General features: G+C 39.2%; 1 protein-coding gene across 2 annotated transcripts in view; it reads right to left on the bottom strand.

Moving 5' to 3' along the window:
• Positions 1-16,724, bottom strand: part of CTNNA2 (catenin alpha 2) — a 138,113-nt gene that overhangs the window by 25,134 nt on the left and 96,255 nt on the right. For both annotated transcript variants that reach the window (XM_067468555.1, XM_067468556.1), the window contains exon 8: positions 14,028-14,162. In XM_067468555.1, coding sequence (XP_067324656.1) covers positions 14,028-14,162 — 135 coding nt within the window. The remainder of the gene's footprint in view (positions 1-14,027; positions 14,163-16,724) is intronic.

Here is a 16,724-nt window from a genome sequence, read left to right as displayed (position 1 = left end):
CTTTGTTGTGTTTTGAATATCTTTTAAACTGTCTTAATTGCTTTTAATAAATTATTATTATAGTAACATGGTTTTAGATTAGTTAATGTTGTAAGCTACTTACACTAGCTGAGATGCATAAGTAAAACATTCAACAAAATTATATTTATTAAATTATTATTATACCATATTTTAATTCATGATTAATTCAGTTTTTGCATGCTTACTGAGAAACAGTATTGTGTTTGGTGGAGGCTCCTTCTTTGGAAGCTTTTAAACAGGGGCTGGATGGCCATCTGTCAGGGGTGATTTGAATGCAATATTCCTGCTTCTTGTCAGGGGGTTGGACTGGATGGCCCATGAGGGCTCTTCCAACTCTTTGATTCTATGATTTTTGATTCTATGATTCTATGATTTTTGAAAAATACAATGGCCTATGACAATGAGGGGCAACCTTTTGAGCTTGGTATGTCAATACTTGCCAAAAAAAACGAGCATAACTCGAGTGGGGTGTCACTTCGAGAAAAAAACCAATAATTTCATGATATTTATAGTTTAATAACAAAAAATACACAGACCAGTTAGATATGATCTCACTAACATTCCTAGCGAATATACAGTGGAAGTGAAGAACAGATTTGAAGGACTAGATTTAGTAAACAGAGTCCCAGAAGAACTATGGACAGAAGTCCGAGACATTGTTCAGGAGGCGGCAACAAAGTACGTTCCAAAGAAAAAGAAAACCAAGAAGGCAAAATGGTTGTCTGCTGAGACACTGGAAGTAGCCCAAGAAAGGAGGAAAGCAAAAGGAAACAGTGATAGTAAGGGGAGATATGCCCAGTTAAATGCGCAATTCCAGAGGTTAGCTAGAAGAGATAAGGAACTATTTTTAAATAAGCAATGCATGGAAGTGGAAGAAGACAACAGAATAGGAAGGACAAGAGACCTCTTCCAGAAAATTAGAAACATTGGAGGTAAATTTCAGGCAAAAATTGGTATGATAAGAAACGAAGATGGCAGGGACCTAACAGAAGCTGAAGAGATCAAGAGAAGGTGGCGAGACTATACAGAAGATCTGTATAGGAAGGATAATAATATTGAGGATAGTTATGATGGTGTGGTGAATGAATTAGAACCAGACATCCTGAGGAGTGAGGTTGAATGGGCCTTAAGAAGCATTGCTAACAACAAGGCAGCAGGAGACGACGGGATCCCAGCTGAACTGTTTAAAATCTTAAAAGATGATGCTGTCAAGGTGATGCATGCCATATGCCAGCAAATATGGAAAACACAAGAATGGCCATCAGACTGGAAAAAATCAACTTATATCCCCATACCAAAAAAGGGAAATGCGAAGGACTGCTCCAACTTCCGTACAGTGGCCCTTATTTCTCATGCCAGTAAGGTAATGCTCAAGATCCTGCAAGGAAGACTCCAGCAATACATGGAGCGAGAGTTGCCAGATGTTCAAGCTGGGTTTAGAAAAGGCAGAGGAACGAGAGACCAAATTGCCAATATCCGCTGGATAATGGAGAAAGGCAGGGAGTTTCAGAAAAACATCTACTTCTGCTTCATTGACTATTCTAAAGCCTTTGACTGTGTGGATCATAATAAATTGTGGCAAGTTCTTGGTGGGATGGGCATACCAAGCCACCTTGTCTCTCTCCTGAGGAATCTGTACAAGGACCAAGTAGCAACAGTCAGAACTGACCACGGAACAACAGACTGGTTCAAGATCGGGAAAGGCGTACGGCAAGGCTGCATACTCTCACCCAACCTTTTTAACTTGTATGCAGAACACATCATGCGATGTGCGGGGCTGGATGAATGCAAAGCTGGGGTGAAAATTGCTGGAAGAAACATTAACAACCTCAGATATGCAGATGACACCACTCTGATGGCCGAAAGCGAGGAGGAGCTGAGGAGCCTTCTAATCAAGGTGAAAGAAGAAAGCGCAAAAGCCGGGTTGCAGCTAAACGTCAAAAAAACCAAGATTATGGCAACAAGAATTATTGACAACTGGAAAATAGAGGGAGAAACCGTGGAGGCTGTGACAGACTTTGTATTTCTAGGTGCAAAGATGACTGCAGATGCAGACTGTGGCCAGGAAATCAGAAGACGCTTACTTCTTGGGAGGAGAGCAATGTCCAGTCTCGATAAAATAGTGAAGAGTAGAGACATCAGACTGGCAACAAAGATCCGCCTAGTCAAAGCCATGGTATTCCCTGTAGTCACCTACGGATGTGAGAGCTGGACCTTAGGGAAGGCTGAGCGAAGGAAGATCGATGCTTTTGAGCTGTGGTGTTGGAGGAAAGTGCTGAGAGTGCCTTGGACTGCGAGAAGATCCAACCAGTCCATCCTCCAGGAAATAAAGCCTGACTGCTCACTGGAGGGAAAGATACTAGAGACAAAGTTGAAGTACTTTGGACACATCATGAGGAGACAGGAAAGCCTAGAGAAGACAATTATGTTGGGGAAAGTGGAAGGCAAAAGGAAGAGGGGCCGACCAAGGGCAAGATGGATGGATGGCATCCTTGAAGTGACTGGACTGACCTTGAGGGAGCTGGGGGTGGTAACGGCCGACAGGGAGCTCTGGCGTGGGCTGGTACATGAGGTCACGAAGAGTCGGAGACGACTGAACGAATGAACAACAAAACAAAAATATATTATTGTCATATATAACTGTATTTAATAAACCAAAAACTAATTATTTAACTTACCTGCTTTTTTCTATAATGCCATATATCTCGGCATTATAGAAAAATGCTGGTGTAGGAGCCGAGTATGAAATGTCCTTCTTGGGATGTGGCCCCATCTTCTCTGTATGCGGCCACATGCGACCGTGTGTCATCGGAAATGGCTATGCGTGTCAGTGCTGACACACATGTCATAGGTTCGCCATCATGGGCCTATGAGATAGTTTCATTGGGAGCCTCCGAGTTTTTGATACAGGTTGAATATCCCTTATCCTAAACTCTTTGGGCCAGAAATGTTTTGGATTTAAAAAAAAAAATTCTGGTTTTGGACTAACTGTATTTGCATATATATTCATAATGACATATCCTGGAGACGAGACCAAAGTTTAAATGCAAAATACATTTATGTTTCAGATACACCTTATACACATAGAATGATAGAATCCTTGAGTTGGAGGAGACCTCATGGGCCATCCAGTCTAACCCCCTGCCAAGAAGCAGGAAAATCTCATTCAAATAACCTGAATGTTATTTTATTCAATATTTTCAATAATTTTGTGCATGAAACAAGGCTTGAGTACATTAAACCACCAAAAAGCAAAGTTTTCCTTATCTCAGTCACCCATGTGGACAATTTTGGATTCTGAAGTATTTCTGATTTTGAAAATTCTGGATAAAGGATGCTAAACCTGTTTATCAACTCATTTAATTTTTGCAATATAAAAAGTTTATTTTAATTTGGGAAAATCATATTTATCTTGATCAGCACTCTACATTGTGCTCACAAGAACAACAATCACATAACTTACTGGATAAACATGTTTTTCATTCACTCTGGCATTTCAATAGGATAAATTAAATTATATTTTAATATTGTTTTTTTCTGTTGTTATGGAGAATTTATCATGTACAGTATACATGGATCCTCACTAAAGAGATTTTATGAAGGGCAGTAAATGCGTAAGTGGGTGTATGCTCAATTTTGTTGTTTATAACCTGCACATAACCTCAATGGTTATACAATTACTTGTCTTGTTACTATTCATCAATTTATATTTTCCTAAAAAATAATAGCATCGTTTATTTATCTTTATTGCAACTAAATTTATTGTTACTACTGTTTATTGCACAGGCAATAAGAAGAATCTGTCTCACTTAACCTGAAGAATCACAGATTGTACAGAGCAAAACACAATGATATAAACCCAGGGAAATCATTGGGTTATGCTGTTTATATAGCTTTTCCAGGAGTGTTTCGACTGAATATTTGGATAGTTGTTGGTCATAATGGATTCTGCAGAATTACTCAAATTGTTAGGTTGTGATATGGAGAAGAATGGCAATAACACAAAAGATGTACAGCATTACAATACAAAATCAATGAGACATGGGATAAATTCGGATTTAGGGAATCAAAACATTAATCATCTGGATACAGTAACACTCTTGTATCTACAAGAGATATGTTCCCTGGTGGGCTGTGATTACCTGATGCTGCAGTTATAACAACAAAGCAATAAATTAACGTCTTTCTGGTCCTAGCCTATCATAGAGATTTATTGGTAGATCTGGAGATTTCCAGAGAGGTATCTTTTAGGCTTGGGCGGTTTCGTTCGTTAATTTCATAATTCGTTATTAATTCGTATTTAAATTAGCTTACGATCCAATATTGAGCCATGCAGGAATAGTGTGAGGAGTAAATTAGATTCGAGACAATTTTTTTCAATTTATTTCGTAATTATTTTGTAATTATTTCGTAATTATTTTCGCATGTCTGGTGCAAGTTTTATAGTTGTTTGTTTTATCACACCAACAGTCAACAACAGAGGGAGAGGGAAGCTTCAGAAGTTCCCCTGTCCCATTTGGAGGTTTTTTTAGCATATTGCGCAATTGCGTCCACCATTAACGAATCGATTCGTAATTATACGAAATTTCGTATATTTCAAAATTTTTAAAAGGAAAATTTCAGAATTATTTTAAAAAAATGAAACACAAGGGCCCCCTAAAAACAAAACGAGTTTAGAACCAAATTTTTCCATGGTTACCCAAGCCTAGTATCTTTCAAGGAATTTGCAAGGTCCTCCAACACTACTCCGTGGAATCCCTTGGAGAACCTAGCAAATTTCTAATAAGATTCCCCCCCCCCCCCCATAGACGAAGATAAGTCAAACCAAGAATATGAGGTCTATGGTTTAAGGGGCTCTTATAGTATTTCATAAAAGTTATATTTAACTATAAGGGAACAGAAGACAAGCAGATCAAATTCTTGCTTAGGTATAGCATGAATTTTCCTGCCCATTGTCCACTTCTAAAAGAGGAAGATGGGAGTTCACAGAATGTCATGGTAGTATTTTATGTAATACATTTAACATTGCTGTGCATGAAACAATATTTGTGTAGACTGAACCATCAGAAAGCAAAGAGGTCACCATCTCAGTCCATTTTGGATTATTTTGGATAAGAGAAGTTCAATCTATATTAGTTTTAGGTGTAAACATATGCATTGTTCATATATGAAGCTTTAATATTAGGGTCTGAAGCACTCTTGGAACTGATTTAATGCTTACTTTGTATTATGAGTTGACTAGATACTTATTTCTGAGGAAACACCAATGATAAGGACTTCACTAATTTTTCTTACTCCTCTATCCTCCTCTATTTCTTTATTATGCCTCCTAGTCTTTTTAACTGAGGGTCTCTCTAATCCTGTGTTTTAATGTGTAGTATCTTCTTGGTGGGTTGTAAGAAACCAAACAACTTTTGTCAGTAGGCTCCTTTCTAGATGATAGTTAAGAAGGGTTTGATGAAGTGCCGTAAACTGATTGGCAAAGATCTGAAGAGACTTCACTACCTGTTAGCAATGATAAGGCCACAACTGACAGCCTACTTGAGTCTCTCCACACAGGAGACACAATTTGTTAGGACACAAGATGGATGTTAAGCAGAATACCAAAGCTGGAGGGTAGGATTTAATGAATGAGAGACGGAGAAAGAATGAAACGGAATGACAGAGCATTAGATTGTATTGTGAGTCAAATGTATAATAAAATAAAAGAGTTGGAAGGCGTATATTTGAGAACAAAGGGAACTACGCACAGAAATATGCCAATGTGGAATCAAGCTAACCTAAGCAATCAGGGAGGTTGATCAAATAGAAATTAGATCTAGGAAGGAAATTGATTCCCTTTCCACGTGCAATCCATTTGAAGCTGAAATTTCTTCAGGCAAGTGGATTAAGAACGGCAACTTGGAAGAAGTTGTTGCACCTTCATGTTTTGAAGTTCCATCCCATTCATCTTTTAGTATTCTGAATCTATATAACTGATACGTGATATTTTATTAATTAACATGTTACTAAAATACCTTTAGTCTGAGCACTCTAAGAGTGGGCAGAATTTGAAAGAAGGTTAGAAGACAAATCAAGACAGGGTTTGCAGCATGCAAGAAGTGTAGAATCAAGCAAGATTTGTTTTGAAGAATATAAGTCATGGAAGTACACTGTTGTTTAGAAGAGTAGCTGTTGTGATACTGCAGTGTTACACTTAGCAAAGAAGAGAGGAGTTGCAGTTAAAGAAAGGTAGAAAGCACCACACCCTAAGGAAGGAACATAGAGAAATATGGAAAACGTTAATAATCTTTCCGATACGAGATCTTACTTCCACATAGGAGATTAGGTTTTCATGATAGATTATATTGAAATTCCTCTCCTTAATGAGAAGATAAGGAGATCATGGATTTAACTGAATTCTAGGCAAAATGTTCAGTGTTGTGTCAGTATCAACACAGAGATTTCAGAAGAGCACTCATTGTTGGGAATTGTCAATCTTCTGTCTTCCAAATTTAATATGGATTTGGGTGACCAAAGTGCTATCATTTCTCATATTTTCCAGTGACAAAGTAGCACATTTGAACACACAGTGCACACAGTGACCACCAATTCCGTGATTTCAACAACATTCAACACTATGTTCTGTATGATAGTATCCTTCACACCCTGTGCTTATTTTGGCAAGATTATTTTTCACATCTGCCCCAGACTGATAACACATGACACCATCTAAACTGCAGAGGCCTCCCTTCCATTTAATCTCTTATGTGTTGTTCATTCTGTGGTAACTTCTGCAATAGCAAAACAGCTTTGGGGATTTGTTCCAGTCACAGCAATTGCCACAAAATGAATTGTTCTACCAGTTTCCTCAATTGGTTTCTCCTTATACACAGACACAACTACACAGAGAAACAAGACCCCTTGTGTAAACTGACTATACATGTATATATTGTTGTGGCAGCTCTCTATCTATTTCCTTTATTCTATTTTGGTGGTCTCTTTCAGCAAGAGAAAGTCAAAACACTATCTCTTTGATACCATGTGGATGAGCTTGAAGACCAATGAACTAGCAATGTATGAATATCCTATAATTCAGCTAAAGTACTCCAAGTGGCCAGATACTGGTCAAAGGACATTTAACCAACTACCAAACTCACAAGTTTTGTATTTGTCTGTTTGTTTGCTTTGTTTTGTTAGAAATGTAATATAATGGACTGGTTGCTCTGACACGACAAATAAAAATAGCTAAAGTATGCAACGTAAGAGCATGAAAAGGTCTCCAAAATAAATTGAACTGAGTGCTTGGCTCTCTCATTCCTCCTTTTCCAACCCTAAATGGTGGACAAAGGGACAGGGAATAAATACCTAGGAGTGTAGCTCCTCCATGTGTCAATAAGGGATTGATCTCCCATTTTATTAAAAGTATGTTGGCAAGATGACCCATATCCCAACGACAACAACAGCAACAAACATATTTGCTTTCTTTTTTTAAATACAGTTGGGCTTACAATCTACATGTCTTGAAGAATTCCAGTGAAGTCATAAATAATGTTCCAATATTAAAAGGCTGGTAAATGTAGCCAAAAGTAGACTATTGACAAATTGAGCTCATTTAAGTAAACAAAATGACACCACAGTCAAGTGGAGAATGAAGCACAGAAATGGAGTGCAATTTCAGTGTAACAAGTGTCACTGTTAAATAGATGGTCTATCAAAGAACATGACAACTTTATTTATTTAAATGGTTCTGGATATCTTTAAAATAAAAATCACATTTCAGTTTCTAGTGCTGGCATAGATTTTTCAATAACTCTGTGTAATAATCCAGCTGTTTCATTGGTGATCATCCCTAAAGACTCTTAAATAAAGTTATTTTCAGCCATTTCATGTCTCTATTTTGTATATCATCCCCTTGATTTCATAATAAAACTCAGAGGGAGTCTCTAGGGTTACTGACAATTGGCATTCACAGAGAAATTATGCTTCTAACGCTCCTAATGCTTTTCCACTTAGCCTTCAGTTTTGGGGAGTCCAGATGTCATCAGTTCTCTCCATATTCACAACAAATGTGATTGAGAAATCAAACGGCATCTATATGCGCACAGATTTGGCTAACTGGTAAATATAGATGCGATTCCTGATTACATTCTCTAGCCACCATGCATTAAAAAAGGACTATATGCACCTAGGTTGCTTGCAAGCTACCATAAAGGTATAGACAGCAATGAATGAACAGTTGGTGGATTGTTAAAATACAGTCAACAATCTCAACATTCATCTTATTCCTACTTCATATAGTTAGAATTGACCCATCAAACTCCAAAACTATTGTGATCTGTCCTAAAGGTTCAAGGATTACTTTTCTGGAACCAAATTAATCTTGTTATTGGTAATTGTCACATGCCTTTATGTAATTTTTGACTTAGAATCATAGAATCAAAGTGTTGGAAGAGACCTCATGGGCCATCCAGTCCAACCCCCTGCCAAGCAGCAGGGATATTGCAGGAGGTTGGACTGGATGGCCCATGAGGTCTCTCCCAACTCTTTGATTATAATAGCACTATGCTAGGATTCCCTTTGCAAGGTTTCTTCTGAGGTGGCTTGCCATTGTCGTCTCTTAAGATTCAGAGGGTATGGCATGCCCAAGGTCACCCAGTTGATCTCCATGGCTGAGTAAGGATTCAAACTCCGGTCTTCCAGAATTCTAGTCTATCACTCAATCCATATACTAAACTGGCTTTGTTAATTCAAGCCAACATTTTATTTCTAACAACATAGAATAGAATTTGGAAAGGTGCACTTGGGAGACAGTCTCCTCCTCCTCTGCGTAAGCATCCAACTTTTCACAAGCCATGGCCTACTGTCTCTCACCTTCCATCCCCTCCTGTTTCTCCTTCCTGACTGGAGCATAATCAACATTTAGATATTCCCCAGAAGTACCCAACAGCAGAAGTTGTCCAAAGTTTACTTCTCTCTCTCTCTCTTACTCTGCAGACTTAATTAACCAGAACTTAAAAGTAATGTGATTGCTGGGCCCTATCTTAGAAGAGATGCCTTCTCTAAGAGGGAGTCTGCTGTAATGCCTGCATTATCTATCATATTTCCATCTGTAATATGGAATGGCATGCAATTTCAATTAACCAATCAATAAAAATAAGCACAATTCAATTCCTAGACCTGGCAGCACTATTAGGCTAAAACAAAGCATACCAACTCATCCATAGCCTCTTTCATGAAATAGATGGGATTAATCTCTTTATTACTGTTTTTAATCTGTTCAAGTATCAATTTCCATGCAACAACCAGGTGTACACCTGATATTTGTGTACAAAGCAGGATTATGCTTACATCACACGGTTCTGAATGGCACACAGAGCCATCAGTTCACCTTTGCATATATGTACAACTGGATCATATGGTGTTACTGTAGTCACTCATTTCTATACACATCAAATATACTACTGCTAATGTATAAGTTAAGTATGGAAAAAATATTCACTGTTATTCATTCACCGGCCCTCTAAATGGGTTACTTGACATTAGGGAAGCCAAGGTGGAAAGAATTGTTCACAGGTTTTGTCTAATATCTGCATATCCAGAAATGTTTTGGAAAAATATTCTGTTTAGAAATACATGATTGGGAAATTACACAAAGTCATGTATATTTTGTGTTTGCCAACCTGTTGGTTTGTATACAAATACATTTGCATATATAAATAAATGTATTTCCATGTAGTGTAATTTCCTAGGATATACAATATCAAATGAGAACTCTGCAGAAATATTTGCTTTTCCTGCAGTGAGAAGAAAACTAAGGAAATTATCTGCCCTTACTTGTGAGGACAAAATGTTGGAATATTTACATCCCTAATATAAATATAGCTTCCACTACAAATTTTTCCTTCAAGCTCATTTGGTCATTTATTCATTTGAACCATCACAACGTTCCCATTTCAGTTCAAGTTTGTTATATGTTATTGGTTGTTTAATGAGATGTAAAATTCCAGGAGTAGTGATATTCCCATCTCACCCGTACTGGATCCTTAAGGAAGATCCTAAAGAATTAAGAAAAGAAAGCCAGACACATATACAACTATGTACCACACACCAACAAATGTTTTGATGGTTCTCTAGCCTCCGGTTCATTGCAAACACCAAGTAACTGAGACACAATTTCAATACAAACATCACCAGACAACAAAACATGCAGATCAGTCTTCTTTGGAGAATATGTATACCTGTATGGTACTGTTATCCAAGCTGGCCCCTTAAAATGATGGCGGGCCAGAATTATAAAAACATGCAATGGGATTTTCTGACTGGCAGTCCTTTGCAAGAGGCAATGCGCACTGTACTGTATGCTAGTTTCAGAGCAATGAATCTGGTCATTGTATGCAAATAAAATACAGTTTATTTGCAATTGGCTATCCAAGAGAGAATGAGGCACAAGATGGAAGCAGAAAGCAGGGAGTAGGCAAGGAGGCTATAGATGAAGTGAAGTGAGAATCCAGATCTCTGGATAGTCCTGAAGCATACAGTACACAGTACTTTGAAGCTAAGCAGCAAAAATTACCGACTGCCAGAAAGGTATTAAATTCATGTTTTGCTTAGTTTGTAAATATGTATAAGTGATATTCTCCAAAAGAACAAAAGTACAAATTTCATATCAGGGAGGGAAGGGGGAAATCAAGGGAAACTGGCACCAACGATCTCCGGGTTTAAGTTTTGACTTCTGACACATATCATTGATGGCAATGCCAAAGGCAATTCATAATTCGCAAGGATGGTGGTAGCATCACTTAGGATTATGGCTAAATGAGGAACAAAATTATAAAGACGGTGGTGATGAAAATCTGGAAGCGACAGATGCAAAAGACGACCAAACTGGGAATGCGAAAGTCAAACAGTTTGGCTGCTTTGATTTCACAGCATGTGATGGTATGCCAACGACAACTGAGGCAAGCTTATTGGAGCGGCGGCCCAAGGCCAGCTTCTTGCAGGCGATAAGGAGAGCAAAGACAGAAACGAAAAAAAGAAAAGCACAACTGCCAAGCGGATGCACGTGCTGATTGGAGAAACTGGTCAGAGGCAGGTGGATGTGATCATAACTAATGAGGATGGGAAGCAGGTCCTGCTAATGCCAGGAGGTCTAAGGAGAAAGATCTAAAGCCTGTTACTTGAGAGATAAAAAGATGAAGACGAGGTGGCTCCAACAGCTGCAGGAACATCAAGATTTTAAAATTACAACACTCCACACGCGTGTCGAGAGAGAGAGACAGAGGAAAGGAAGGGAAGCAGAACATTTAGGTTGGATCACAAGACTGCTGTCACCAAAATTATTCCACTCTGACTGACAATCCCATCTACTGGCATGGCTTTGGAAAATGCCTGTCATTGTGATTCTTTCTCTATGTATGTGCATACCTCTCTATATAGGGTAGAAGGGAATCTAAAATAGATTTAGGAGAGGGAGAAAGAGAGGAAGAAAAATAGAGGGAGAACATACACAGACTAAATTACTATGGCTTCTATGAGTCAAGGTGAGACTGCAGGTATTGTAATCTATGGCATTGCTATCCTCTATCTGAAAGAGATACTGAGTTTTAGGATGTATCCAGAAAAAAAAGGGTTCATTCCACAAATTAGCCCATCTGATTAGTTGCCAGATGCAAGCTTTGGAGAAGTGATGTGGGAAACAGACTCTGCAGGTGGCCTTTCAAATTGTTTTTCCCACCTGAAGAATGCCATAAAACACATCTTGACCAAAAAGACTGGGATAATTTGTGGAATAAAAAAAATTTTTTTGTACACATTAAGAGTTAGGATCTTGTTGATATCGGTTTTATTGGACATTTCCAGTTCCTCCTGCTTTTATTGCTATTTCTCAGTTAGCAGTGGCCGGGGGGTTTCATGTCAGTGGGGCAAATGACTTCGTTCCAGGTTTTAGTTCTGGATTTTGAAGGAACCATCCAAGGGGCTGAACCTATTTTGGGATAAAATTCTGCCCCTTGGAGAATTCTCCTTGAAAATATGAAACAAAACCAAGAGGAGATTCACCACCTTGCAGACATAGAAGCCGCACACAGTCATTGTCTTGAATGTATGGTTTGTTACACTCCCATAGGAACTATTCAGACATATGGAAGTAAATACTATAACTTAATACATTAATAGAATGAGAGCTAAATCTGCTTCCAGGATCTGATAATGAACTTTATTCCATTTTAAATAGCTCCTTCCTAGGTTGATTTCTTGACCATGCTAAACTGTGGCAGACCTTCAGGAATGGCATTTATGGCCTCTGGATAATGTAAACCAGTGGTTCTCAACCTGGGGTCCCCAGATGTTTTTAGCCTTCAACTCCCAGAAATCCTAACAGCTGGTAAACTGGCTGGGATTTCTGGGAGTTGTAGGTCAAAAACATCTGGGGACCCCAGGTCGAGAACCACTGATGTAAACCTTATTACTCCTGACTGACCCTTACTCATATAGTAATATTATTTAAGTGGACTACATTCACATGGGTTCCATTTAGAGAAAAATGGCTCCCAGACAGCTGGATTGAGGCTGAGAGGATCTCAATAGATCAAATGCTCATGGCATCCACTGAGGGTGGGTTGTGTCTTGTGTTGGGGAACAAATTATTTACGGAAGCAGTTAATACCTCTAGTAGGAACACATTTGATGAATGTTTCACAACTATTCCTTCTCCCTGCCCTATTTTTTTATGGAAACCATTTGTTTTTGTGAGTTTTCTGACTTTTGCTCAGCCCAGTTTGTATGCATGATCCACCTTAGCTGAAAACCACACTGACTCATCAGATATGGCACTAAGCTCACAATTTTATGCTCACTGGAGGAAAATTGCTGAGAATGGATTTACCTGGAGCCGTCATATTAAAAAGCTCCAAATAATTATAATATTCATAGCTCGGCAGGGGCTTCCTTGTAAATGACAAAAAATTGTTTTGAAAGCAGGACTACATTTTACCAGGTGAAGTGGAAAGAGTGAAGATCTGGTGGGGTGGGAATAATAATAAAGGAATTGCACAAGTGGCAAACCCCAGGTGGTCCCAGAATAAGAGCCTCTTGTTTTGGTTCTCTACCCAGTGGCTCTCTCTAGTGCAAAATCTGAGTGGCTAGATGTTGTGCATAAACCATCCTAGAATTTGCTGAAGTTATCTCTGATTTAGAAGTGTTTCAAGAGATTTGCATTCTCTGGGTTGTTGTAGGTTTTTTCGGGCTGTATGGCCATGGTCTAGAGGCATTCTCTCCTGATGTTTCGCCTGCATCTATGGCAAGCATCCTCAGAGGTAGTATCTCTGCACAAGTGGCAAACCCCAGGTACTACCTCTGAGGATGCTTGCCAAAGATGCAGGCGAAACGTCAGGAGAGAATGCCTCTAGGCCATGGCCATACAGCCCAAAAAAACCTACAACAACCCAGTGATTCCGGCTATGAAAACCTTCGACAATACTTTGTATTCTCTATCTTGGGAACGGAAAATACAAATAATAGAGGTAAGGTTCTGCCTGAAACAATCTTAAATCTCTTAGTTACTTCTGGGAGGGGTTGCGTAAAAAACTAAATTAACTAAGATATCTAAAATACATAAATATAGGTGGCTAGAGATTCTGGGAGTCTAACTTCCAAAATTCAAAGTCTAACTTTCTCTGTCTCTTCGCAGTAAAGAGATGTTCAACTCTCTCTGTTTTTTAGAGGAGGAAGAACTATTTGGCCTTCACTCTTTGGTAAGTATAAAGAAATAGCTAATAATTGGTTATTATAATCAACTGTTGTTTAATAGTATTTAATAGCAATTTAATAAATGTTAATAAATAAATTATTAGGGTCATAATTCTGGACTAACAACAGTGATCCTTTTAAAGAATGAAACTTTTGATTAAGATTAGTTTTACTTTGACAGCTACCTAAATGGGGAAACAAAGAACATTTTAATGGAATATTCTAAAAAAATATAATAACCAAGACAGGCAAACAGTACAATATGGAAGATAACTTACCCCAGATACGATAAGTTCTCCTCCCAAGTTCTGGACTTCTGCTTTCACCTTGCTACAGATATTGAGCTGGTGACAATACAAGGCAATGCGCTGGAGGTATGCTAACAGATCTTGCTTACAGGCCGAATCAGGGCACTGAAAATAAAATGAGAGATAAATGGAACACATTTGATTTCCTTTGCTTAGTATACAGAGACGAGCATGCAGAGTTGCCAACATCATATTAGAAGCATTTGTCTGGCTTAACCCTTTGGCTAAATGGTATTTAACAATGGGCAGCGATCTCTCATAACTCAAGGTTGTGAATTAAAGTACAAAGGCACCCAAAGGCTTAAAGGAAAAAACACCACCAGTATTGTTTGTCAGTTACCTGATGAGCTGTGAAGCAGATAGAGTCATCTCTGGAACTGTTTCCTTAGGGCAGGGCTCAGTTTGCAATAATAATAAGGTTCTGCTGATGCACAAAATGTCTTATTTAATATAAGAGGGGGTTTTTAAGTCCCTACTCTATTGCTATTGCTGTAACTCTCACTATTTCATATATGTTATCAATAAAAATTATATATGTTTATAAAACATTTTATTTATAATACAAGAAGGACCGCATTTAAGGGTTTATTTATTGTATTGTTGAAGGCTTTCATGGCTTCAACATGTTGTAGGTTTTTTTGGGCTATATGGCCATGTTCAAGAGACATTCTCTCCTGACGTTCCACCTGCATCTATGGCAAGCATCCTCACCTCTTTGGTGAGCACAAGTAGGAGCACAAATAGGAGCACAAGTAGCTAAATAATTTTTGACCAGAACCGGGCAACAGCGACCACATTGTCTGTAGCTTTAAATAGTTCTTCCTCTGTCCATGAGGCAGGGCATTGTGGACAAGCATACAGGACAAGCATACTACCTCTGAGGTTGTTTGCCATAGATGCAGGCAAACTGTCAGGAGAGAATGCCTCTAGAACATGGCCATATAGCCCGAAAAAAACCTACAACAACCCGGTTTATTTATTTCTTGTCAAAAGTATTGCATAAATAAGTATAATACTGATAAAAATAGGAGCACAAGTAGCTAAATAATTTTTGACCAAAACCGGGCAGCAGCGACCATATTGTCTGTAGCTTTAAACATTCTTCCTCTGTCCATGAGGCAGGGCACAGTGGACAAGCATACAGGTGCAGAGTTGTTTGATTTGCTCCACAGTCGCACAAGGTGTGGGATTCTTTTAGGTAGTGCCATTTTGTCAGGATGTCTTTTGATCTGCCCACTACACTTCTGAGTCAGTTCAGGGACTTCCAAGTTGCTCATTCTTGGTTTGCCCTTGGAAGAAGACCCTTTCAGAGGGCCATCCAGTTGGGATTTCCTGGTTTAGCTGCCCAGAGGGATACCCTTGCTGTTGCTGGGGAAACATTAAGAGGAGTGGTGGTTCTCATAAAGCTTTTCCCTGATTTGAGTCTACTGGGAGGAGGCTCATAGCCATGCTGTGAGTAGCTTTCACAGTGTTCAACCTTATTTCTCTCACATTTATTAGCAGAAACTTCCTGTCACACATCCGGGGGGGGGGGGGGGGGTGGGAATGCTAGCTAGCTTGTAGAGTTTATCAACAGGTTTAGGTTGGAGACATCCTGTGATTATTCTGCATGTTTCATTCAGTGCTATGTTCACCTGCTTCCCGTGAACAGACTTAAGAGCCACATCCACTGTTTTAGCCTGGTGAGATGTGTTCCACACCGGGCATGCATACTCAGCAGCAGAGTAGCATAGCGCAAGGGCAGATGTCTTCACTGTGTCTGGTTGTGATCCCCAGGTTGTGCCAGTCAGCTTTCGTATGATATTGTTTCTAGCACCCACTTTTTGCTTGATGTTCAGGCAGTGCTTCTTGTAGGTAAGAGCACAGTCCAGAGTGACTCCCAGGTATTTGGGTGCGCTGCAATGCTCCAGTGGGATTCCTTCCCAGGTGATCCTCAGAGCTCGGGATGCTTGTCTGTTCTTGAGATGAAAAGCACATGTCTGTGTTTTAGATGGATTAGGGATCAGCTGGTTTTCCCTGTAATAGGCAGTAAGAGCACCTAGAGGTTCGGAGAGCTTCTGTTCAACCATCTCAAAGCCCCCCTGCAGTGATGGCACGATCATCAGCATAGATTAACCTCTCTGTCCCTTCTGGCAGTGACTGGTCATTTGTGTAGATGTTGAACATGGATGGGGCAAGCACGTTTCCCTGAGGCAGGCCGTTCTTCCTTTCATATAATGCAATTTCATAATACAATTTCATAATAAAGTTATATGGCAGTGTAAATCAGGTCTTAGTTTTGGATTCCTCAGTCACAGGTTGGACAGGATGACCCCAGCAACCTTTTCCAACTCTATGCTGAAATGCTCAAATATTTCTAGCAATAAGGGCAATTTAAAATATGGGGAAATCTAGACATCCTAACAGTAATTATATAGCTTATTTTCTCCTCTAAGTCAATAAAGTCAGTGCTGTGAAAATTCTCCGGGGAAGTTAAGACTAATCTCTTCTCCTGGGGATAAGATAATGTCATGGAATCAATCTCTCCCGCTCTTCCCCCAAGAAGTTGCCACAATCTTTCAAGTGCAAATCCCAAAGAGGCATTTCCCCACTTAGCAGCCATTTACCACCATTATATTTATTCTGCTCTGGAGGCCTTATATCTCAGAGAAACCTTAAAACAAACTC

This window comes from Anolis sagrei, chromosome 5 (assembly GCF_037176765.1).
Source record: "Anolis sagrei isolate rAnoSag1 chromosome 5, rAnoSag1.mat, whole genome shotgun sequence".
Lineage (NCBI taxonomy): Eukaryota > Metazoa > Chordata > Lepidosauria > Squamata > Dactyloidae > Anolis > Anolis sagrei.
Note: the sequence above shows the minus strand (reverse complement) of the source record. Positions and strands in the feature narration are given on the sequence as shown.